Consider the following 10465-nt stretch of genomic DNA (forward strand, 5'->3'; position numbering starts at 1 on the left):
ATAAATTTATATCCAATATCAATTTTTTAGGTTGTTTTTCTTGCCTAAAATAAATTTTTTAATAAATAAAGGATAGATGATAAAAAGTCATGCATACATGCATATTAGGGGCATAGTAAGTCACATTTTAATTAAGTCTTCATCTCATTTTTTTCTTTTCTTTTAAACCTTAAAATAATTGATAGTATTCAATATGGAGGGGATTCAAAATCATACGAGCAATGCATCAGTGTTAAGCAAGAGTATTAGGATAAATGTGCTAAAATAATAGCACATTTGACTTGATAACTTGTTTTAGACATCATTTATTGAGGAGAGAATTCTCCCTTGAGTGATTGTTAATCCCATTCTGATCTTGAAATGATTGATCCTTGTTTGAAAATGTGGTTTGTACTGCTGCATTGCTAGTAAGATGAACTTATCCATTGAGGAGTGAATGCTCCCTTGAAATAAGTGTCAACCGTTGTATAACCTAAGAGATTTTGCCTCTAGCGTTAAGATATGGGGAATCACTCTTTAATTTGAATACAAAACCAATATTTTCAAAAAAAATTTAAATAAATAATAATAATAATAATAATAATAATAATTTGTGTCTTCTTTTTTCTTTTATACTCATAAAAATTTACTTTGTATTTTGAAAGCAATAAAGCAAAAAAACAAAGTGTTTCCTCGGCATCGTTATAGAACACGCTCTCAGGCCAAGATCATGGATGAGATGGAGGAACGCAACGAAGAAATGAGAAATGATATCAATCAACTGAAGGAACAAATGGCCCAAATTATAGAGATGTTGCAATCTATACAAGTGAAAAACATGGAAGGGACCCCTCCAGTAGCTAGAGGAGAATCATCAACCTCTCCTACGTATCCACCTGGCTTTACCCCAGCCCCAGCACAACCATTAACTCTACATCTTAACAATCCCGACCAACATGTTGACCCTCCAGAGGTCCAATGGCCACAATATGGCCTTCCACCCAACTACACACCTCCAACAATCATGGATCCTCCGGATAAGCACCAACCATTGGTGAACCAGCCGCCTAAACAAATGCCACCAACCCAACATGAGGTTCCACCCATGAATGCCACCTCTTACAAACATCAAGTTCCCTACCAAGCCCAAAATTCTAATTTCACCAACCAAGGGAATCCTCACCAAACTTCTGGGGGATATCAACCAACCTCAGGAATTGAGCATGTTCAGTCTAGCGAAAAGTTACAAATGCTAGAAGAGAGGCTAAAGGTTGTGGAAGGAGGTAGCTATGATATTGGTGAAGCTGTCGATCTTTGTTTGGTTCCAGACATAGAGTTCCCCCCAAAGTTCAAAGTTCCTGAATTTGATAAATATAAAGGAACAAGTTGTCCAAAGAATCACATGACCATGTACTGCAGAAAGATGGCAGCGTATGCTCGCAATGATAAGTTGCTTATTCATTGTTTTCAGGATTCTTTAACTGGGGCAGCTTTAAATTGGTATATGCATCTTGAACGGGCCTATATCCGCTCCTGGAAGGATTTAGCTGATGCTTTCCTTAAACAATATAAGTATGATCTTGACATGGTTCCAGATAGGTTTGAACTACGTAACATGTCTAAAAAAGATGGTGAAACGTTTAAGGAATATGCTCAGAGATGGAGAGAAGTGGCAGCACAAGTGGAACCTCCTTTGTCTGATAGAGAAGCAGTAGCCCTCTTCATTGATACTTTACAAGCACCGTTCTATGATAAAATGATTGGGAATATTGTATCAAATTTCTCTGATATAGTCATCATCGGGGAAAGGATTGAGAATGGCATGAGGAGTGAGAAGATTGCGGTTAACTCTATTGAAATAGCTGGTTTAAGAAAATTTTCAAATGGTGCAGGAAAGAAAAAAGAAGGAGATACAAATGCAGTGACATTCAACTCCCCTAGGTCACCTAACAACCAACCTCCTTATTTTTATACCCCTCACATGGTCTACCCAAATATCACTGCCGTCTCATCACATCCTCAACAACCTATCCATCAAGCTCTGCAAGCTTCACCCACAATACCTACCGCACGACCACCTCAATCTACCCAGCCATGGAACCAAAATTCTAACCATGTGAGGTCACAAAATACCCAAGATCGGAAACCAATTGAGTTTGACCCTATCCCTATGTCCTATACTGAGTTGTTCCCTCTCCTACTACAAAATTCACTAGTAGTACGTTGCCCGATGAAGCCCATAGAACCACCATATCCTAGGGGATACGACGTTAATGCCAAATGTGATTATCATGCGGGAGCTATTGGTCACTCCATTGAAAATTGCAGGGCACTAAAAACCAAGGTACAAAGTTTGACTAAGGCTGGGTGGTTAAACTTTAAAGAGGACAATCCTAACATTGGGAATAACCCTCTACCAGGTCATGGAGGGCCGACAGTTAATTCTATTGAGGAGAGTAGATGGGGTCCCTCTCAGTGATCTGTGAGAAAGCTTTTGGTGTGATGGGTTTGAGTTTCCAAACTCAATAGCTATTGTTGAGCAAGACTCTTGCGAGAATGAACATGCTAGTCTGGTTCACGCTTGTCCACTGAACGTGGAACTTAACAATTAGGAGACTGTCAAGCTGCCTGTTGGTTTTTAATTCAAATTTGAAGTAATTTTCTTGTAATGTCAGTCTTATTGCTCTGCCCAAGGCTTTAAGATTTATTTATTTGAATAATGGCTCATGTATTTCCTTTTAAATATTAAATAAAATGCATTCATTCTTCTTTCATCTCTTACCCTTTCCTTTCTCCTTAATCTCAAAAAAACATTCACTCATCTTTCACCTTTTACCTCTTCCTTTCTCTTTAATCTTTTTATTCAATCTTATTCTAACTTTAAAGAATGCAAAGAAATGCGCTTGAAAGTGATAATGCTAGTGTTGCATCAAATAATTTTGATTGTGCAGTTAATCAGACTTGTGAGGAAATAGAAAATGATTGCTTTAAATACTAGATGTATGCTGATAACATCAATGCTTTGCCAACTTTTCCCACCACCTTGTCCATTTTCAATGTGGGGAATGAATGTATTGGCCCATTGAGCTGAAAGCGTCAAATGGACATCGCTTCATTTTGGTTGCTATTGATAATTTCACCAAATGGGTTGGTTGAAGCTGCTTCATATGCCCATGTGACTCGAAATGTGGTTGCAAAGTTCATTAAAAGGGAATATATTTGTCGTTACGGTATGCCAAGCAGAATCATCACTAATAATAGAACCAACTTGAACAACAAGATGATGACAAAATTATGTGTTGACTTCAAAATTCAGCACCATAACTCTTTCCCATACCGCCTAAAGATGAACGGGGCAGTTGAAGCAGCAAACAAGAACATCAAGAAGATCATTCAGAAAATGGTGGTGACATACAAAGATTGGGATGAGATGCTTCTATTTGTTTTACATGAGCAGCAAACAGGAATATCAAGAGGGTCATCAACTGGGGCAACCCCATTTCCCTTAGCTTATGGAATGGAAGCAGTCCTTCCAATTGATGTTGAAGTTCCATCTTTGAAAGTAGTAACGGAAGCCAAATTAGGAGAAGCAGAACGTGTCCAAACCAGTTTGGATCAAATTAAATCTCATTGAGGAGAAAAGGTTAAATGCAAATTTTCATTGCCAATTATACACAAAAAAAATGCTCGCTAGATTGAAAACCCGAAAGGGTAATCTAGGCAAAAGTTAGAGCGACCCGCTAGATTGAAAACTTGAAAGGGCAATCTAGGCAAAAATTAGGGTCAACAACAAAAAAAAAGGGAGGCTCACTAGATTGAAAACTCGAAAGGGCGATCTAGGCAAAAGTTAGAGCAGCCCACTAGGTTGAAAACTCAAAAGAGAAATCTAGGCAAAAATTAGGGTCAACAACAAAAAAAAAAAGGCTCGCTAGATTGAAAACCCGAAAGGGCGATTTAGGCAAAAGTTAGAGCGGCCCGCTAGGTTGAAAACTCAAAAGAGCAATCTAAGCAAAAATTAGGGTAAAAAAAAAAACAAAAATAAAAATGGTTAGATTGAAAACCTGAAAAGGCGATCTAAGCAAATTGAAAGCGACATGCTAGGTTGAAAACTCGAAAAAGCAATCTAGCAGATAAGCATCATGCCAAATTTCAAGGTATCAATTGGGGCCAGACACGGTAGAGCAAAACAAACTGGGGCAAATACGTTGAATTATCCTCTCAAGTTTATTAGCGAGCAATCAAGGTTATTGAAGTGTAGTACTAGCATTGTTCATCTGGAAAGTTTCACTCACAACAGAGACCTCCTATTGTTACCATTGTACATATTTATCATTCTTGTCATACAATGACTTCTTTTGTAAACACATTCTTACTCTCTTAAATAAGATTATCCTATCTCTTTGTTGCCAATTCTTTTTGCATTTTATGATAATATATTGAAAGGAAATGCATGTTACATCTAAAAAAGAAAAATTCAAGGCATTACAAATTATTTTTATGAGTTTTAAAAGCCACAGTATGCTTGATAATTTCTTGATAAATGTTACAAAGTGCAACCAACAGGATAATGTTGTTTCAACTCATAAGTGTTTACAACAGCTTAAGGGTAACCCACAGGAAGTAGCCAACTATCATTCAAGACGAAAGTATCCAAAGACCTCACTCATCCATGATCCTTGACTGTGTGTCACGATGAGGAATTTCTGAAAAATAAAGCAAAAGCAAAAACAAAAAGGGAAATAAACAAAAGTTTAAGTCTTGAAAGTTGTGTCTCATAACATTTTGCATTATTGCATCACATTTCATTTGCATCTCTTGCTTCCTAGAACTTATGACGTAGAGTTTTTAGGTTAAGCACTTACTTCATATATGACTTCCTTTTTAAAGCCCAGTACTTACCTGGCACAAGTTACAACTTCTTTTATATAAGCCCAGTACTTACCTGGCACAAGTTACATTTTTCTTTTTAAAGCCCAGTATCTGTCTGGCACCAATCACATTTTTCTTTTAAAGCCCAGTATCTACCTGGTACCAGTTATATTTTTCTTTTAAAGCCCAGTATCTACCTGGCACGAGTTACATTTTTCTTTTGTATAAAGTCCAGTACTTACCTGGCACAAGTTACAATTTCTTTTTATAAGCTCAGTATTTACCTGGCGCGACCCATCGACTAATCCAGCACAAGCATTTGGTCGATCCAATATCAACATTCAATCAACCCAGCACCAGCATTTGATTGAATTGGCACCAACAATCGGTCGATACAGCACAAGCATTCGACCACTCCAGCATTAGCATTCAGTCCATCAACATTCAATCAATCCAGCACCAGCATTTGATTGAATTCGCACCAACAATCGGTCGATCCAGCACAAGCATTCGACCACTCCATCAAACATTGGCATTCGGTTGATCAAGCACAAGCATTCAACATTAACATTCGGATGATCCAGCACTAGCACTTGATGATTCCAACACAACATTCTAGCATTTGACTAGCTTCAAGCAAAAGTATTGAATCTTTCAAGAACTTACTTCATCAACAATAGCTGGATAAAATTAATTCACATCTTTATTTCTTTCTTATCATAAATGATCTAAATTACCTTATTTAGATTATTTAATAAGAAATAAATAAAGAGGGGCAACTGTGAATAATCAATTTTATCCGGACTCACAAAAGTGATGAAATAGACATCTACTATGAAGAGAAGGAGCTCCCGAAACATGCCGACAAGAAGACAGGACTTTAGAGGGCCCAAAAGCACAAATTAAGTATTTTTTGGGCCCGGAACGGGCCGTTCCAGAATCGGAACGGGCCGTTCCAAGGTCCAGAACGGGCCGTTCTAAGGTCCAGAACGGGCCGTTCTAAGGCTCCAAAAAGGCCAAAAACCCTAATTTGGAACGGGCTGTTCCGAAATTGGAACGGGTCGTTCCAATATTGGAACGGCCGTTCCTAAAAAGGAACGGGCCGTTCCTGCATCTGGAACGGGGCGTTCCAAGGCTGTTCCAGTCAAAAAAAAATTGGGTGTTATTCTCAATACTGGAACGGGCCGTTCTGATTTCAGAACGGGCCGTTCCAGTATACGAATTTTTCACACAACGGCCATGTCCAGAACGGCCGTTCCGATTTTGGAACGGGCCGTTCTGGACCCCTTCCTGAAGTCTATAAATAGACGTCTGGGGCACAGTTTTCAGGGCCCCGAAAAATTTCGTCCAATACTCTTCAGAGCTCGAAATTTTTTCTCTCTCTCTTCCCCTCTCTTTTGTATTTCTTAAGATCTGTGAGACACCTCTGTAGTGTGAAAGGTAGCCAAAAAGCACCTTCTTGATCATCATATTCGAAGATTCAATTCATTTGGTATCGTTCTTTTCTTAACTTTTTTTTTTCTTTTATTTATTTGTTTATTTTATTTATTTGTTTATTTATTTTTTGTTTATTTATTTATTTTTATTTATTGTTTGTACATAGTAAATATGATTTGTTGCCTTTAATATTGTTATTTATAAAAATATTTAATATGCGACCAATAATAATGTTAATTGAATAACATTTTTATCTTTAACATTATTAGGTCCTGAGAGTTTAATGACTAGTCATTTGCTAGCTTAAACTCTCCTTAACAAATTTGTCTTTTTTAAATAAATATATGTTGCAACCAATAACGTTAATTAAGTAGCACTTCTATTTTTAACGTTATTGGAGGGATTTATTGTTTAGTCATTTATTAACTTGAATCCTTATGAAAAATCTATTTCTTTAGATAAAAATATAGAAATATAAACATAATGTTGCTTTAATGATATTAATTGCGTAGCATTTCTACCCCTTAATATCATATAAATCATAAAAGTTAATAGAATAATTATTTGTTGTTCTAACCTTTAAGCCTATTTTATTATCAACAAATAAAAATCAATAACATTGATTGAATAGCAATTCTATCTTTCATGTTATTGGGAGGGTTTATTGATTAGCCATGTGCTAACCTAAATCCTCATGATTTTTTTTTTAATAAAAAAAAATACAAAAGAAACATCTCTCATATTAAAAAAAAAAGATATATGTATGAATACACACTTTCGAGGAATAAAATAAATGTTTATAAATTTATATAATTTTGCGCAATTAATTAAAGGTACTGTTTTTACGGGCGTTGTAGGGCGCTAATACCTTCCCTACACGTAATCGACTCCCGAACCCAACTTTAATTTTAAAGATTATCCTTTAAAGGGTTTTCCAATGTTTTTCCCTTAAATTAAAATATTGGTGGCGGCTCCATTGAATATAAAAATGTTAGCGTTATCCCGTCGTGATCCCGGTTACGACAGGGTACTTGAAATTGTGGTGGCGCTGTAGGTGGCCGATAAGGCATTCTAGATGGATAAGGTTGCGGGTATGGTGGCAAAGAAACTGCTGCAATTTGTGGGTTATACATATATTGGGGTCTATAATTGGGTATGAAAGAAATAGGATTGTAGTTAGGTCTGACTGGTGTTGTCATCACTGCATTTGTTTCACCTCCTTTCCTCTTATTTGTGGTTTCTAAGGGTTTCTTGATGGTTGTGGATCCTGTTGTCATGTGTGCAATCTTCCCATTTCTAACTCCCATCTCAACCCTATCTCCAATGATGACCAAATCTGAAAAGTTTGATGATACATTTCCAATCATCCTGTCATAAAAGGGGGATTGGAGTGTATCAATGAACATCGTGACCATCTCTTTTTCCAATAATGGAGGTTGTACCTGAGCAGCTACCCCTCTCCATCGTTGGGCATATTCCTTGAAGGTCTCATTCTCTTTCTTTATCATATTTTGTAACTGTGTGCGATCTGGGGCCATGTCCATATTATACTTGTACTGTTTCAAGAAAGCCTCTGCCAAGTCTTTCCATGTGCGTACTCTTCCTCGCTCCAGGCTCATGTACCAACTTAATGCTGCTCCAATAAGGCTTTCTTGGAAGAAGTGAATCAACAATTTGTCATCATGAGCACAGGAGGCCATCTTTCGACAATACATAGTGAGATGATTCCTTGGGCATGTATCTCCCTTGTATTTATCAAGTTCTGGAACTTTAAACTTGGGAGGAATTATAACATCAGGAACCAGACACAAGTCCACAGCATTGAAACCATAATTGTCGAATCCCTCTATGGCCTTTAATCTATCTTCCAACGATTGAAGCTTATCATCATGGGAAATATCTTCCGAATGACGATGGTGTACAATAACAGTTGGTGCAGGAACTAATCCCTGGTTATTAGGAGGCCTTTCGCCATGACTTACATTAGGTGGTGCATGAGCAATTGAGTGGGTTGGAATTTGTGGGTCATTAGCTTCAAGGGTTAGGTTTTGGGTTTGTGTTTGATGTGATGGGTTTAAGGTGGAGGTAGATGGATTACCCTCAGGAATATTAGCCATAGGTGGCGTGTATCCCGGAGGTAAACCATATGGAGGTAATGGAACTTGGCCTTGAAGGTTTGAAGTGGAAACATGATGGTCATTTTCTGAGGTCGTTAGGATGACAGGTGGTGTGTACCTTTGAACATTCGGGTTGGGTTGCGTGCGTGGAGTAAACCCAGGAGGGTAATCAGGTGACTCATGAGGCTGTTTAGACGACTCTCCATTTGCCCCTTTTTTGGATTCCATTGACTGCAACAAGTCCAAAATTTTTCCCATTTGTTCTTTCAACTGATTTACATCTCCTCTCAGCTCCTCATGCTGTTGCTCCAAGTCATCTACCATCCCTTCCATGATTTTGGTCTTTGTACGTGTCCTGTAAGGGTGTCGAAGGGATGCTTTCTTTGCCTCAATAATTGATTTCTTTTATAAAACTGTATAAGAAAATTTAATGAGTATGTAATGATATGAAAATGTGACTATGCATCATGTATGTGAAAATGTTAAATTGTTGGAGAGACATAAATCACATGAATCACGTGGATCATCTTTCTTTAATTGTTTCTTAGATCGTCACGTTCTAGATACTAGGTCATGGAATCAGTGGATCTTTGTGATCATTATCAATTAAACTTTTCCTTTAAAATGTCACATTCTAAGTACTAAGCGTAATATGAAACGAGTAGCTTTTGCATGAACATCCTCTCTTAGCTGGCAAATTTTATTAATAACAATAGTATAATACATCATGATAACTTAAATTATTCACCGCTAACAACCATCTCTCTCATTTTTGCTATCATATCTCTACAGTATTCAAGGAAGTCATAAATTTCTTTGGGAGTGGAATGTGGGATTGCCATTCCCTCAGCTCGTTGTAGTAGGTGAGAAGTGTCATGGAGCATGTTTTTAACTTGCTGAACTCGATCCACAAGATTATATGCCCAAATTCTTTGATTTTCTTCATGTATTCCGATGACGTCCCTTAATTGCCTTATTTCTTCCTGTAGGCCCATAACCTGATGATTTTTCTCTCCCAATGTGGCTTGATAGTCCATATTCATATTGAAATTTAGTCTTTTTTCATCTTGAACTCTACTTTCATACTCAGCCACTACCCTTTTGAGTTGTTCTTTCAAATCCTCCAGTTGTTTTTGTGCTGCTTTTTCAGCTTTTTTGGATGTTTCCCAAGCCTCTCTCCATCGTTCACCATCAACCCTAGCTTGATCACGTTCATTTCTTCGCATCTTTAATTCTGTGGAAGCGGCCTCTAAACAACTGCGGGTATTCAACTTACTTTCTTCTTCAATTCTCGCTCGCTTATTGGCTAGTTCAACACATTGTCTTACTTGGGAAATTTCTCTTTGCATTGCTTGATACTCTTGGCGGGCCTGTATTAACTCCCTCTTCATATCTTCTTTTTCTTTCTCAGATTTAGCCAACTCTTTTTTAAGTTTTTCGACCTCTTCTTGACTCATGGGTTCTTGAATTGGCATTTCTTTAATAACTGGAATAGGACCTTGGAATGGTAATTTAACATGTTGGACTCTCTCATTGAGCCACTGCTGATAACTCAACTCCACATTACAATTTCTTTTTCCCAATTCCCTCCCTTTTTTAATCACTTTATCCCAAGACTGTCTAATCTTGTTAAGCAAATCCAACTCCTTAGTCATATCATAGACCATGAAAGGAGTGATCGAATCTTCAACCGGTGGGCTCCTAATCGGATAACCGAGTTGTCTCAACGCAAGAGAGGGATTGTAGTTTACACATCCTTTTGTACCCATGAGTGGTACGTTTGGGAAATCTCCACATTGACAAATCACTTTATCGATGTTTTGTTCTCGCAAGTACCAAGAAATGGTCTTTTCGCTAAGATTAGCTATGCTGTAAGCCCATTCACTCTTATTTTTAATCTCAATCTGACTTCCTCTCTTGAACATGTAGGATGTGAACCACGAGTATAGTATTGGTATACAACACAAAATTGTCCCACCCTTTTTTTCATGACGCAAGGTAAGAGAATGATATGTATCTGCAAGAATGGCTGGTACATGACTTCTTTTCTCATGTTTGAAAGC

At 37.5% G+C, this 10465-nt stretch overlaps 1 protein-coding gene across 1 annotated transcript; it reads left to right on the forward strand.

The window, feature by feature from the left end:
• Positions 1–3079: 3079 nt before the first annotated feature.
• Positions 3080–3613, forward strand: LOC145958162 (uncharacterized). Its single transcript, XM_083074649.1, has one exon. It carries the CDS (start codon positions 3080–3082, stop codon positions 3611–3613), a length of 534 nt encoding a protein of 177 aa, XP_082930775.1.
• The last annotated feature ends 6852 nt before the right edge of the window (positions 3614–10465 follow it).

Source organism: Cajanus cajan, chromosome 5 (genome assembly GCF_000230855.2).
Source record: "Cajanus cajan strain Asha chromosome 5, NIPB_CcT2T_4, whole genome shotgun sequence".
Taxonomy (NCBI): Eukaryota; Viridiplantae; Streptophyta; class Magnoliopsida; order Fabales; family Fabaceae; genus Cajanus; species Cajanus cajan.

What these genes read in the sequence shown, in the direction of transcription:
- LOC145958162 (XM_083074649.1), top strand. Translation starts at nt 3,080, where the DNA reads ATGGACATCGCTTCATTTTGGTTGCTATTGATAATTTCACCAAATGGG.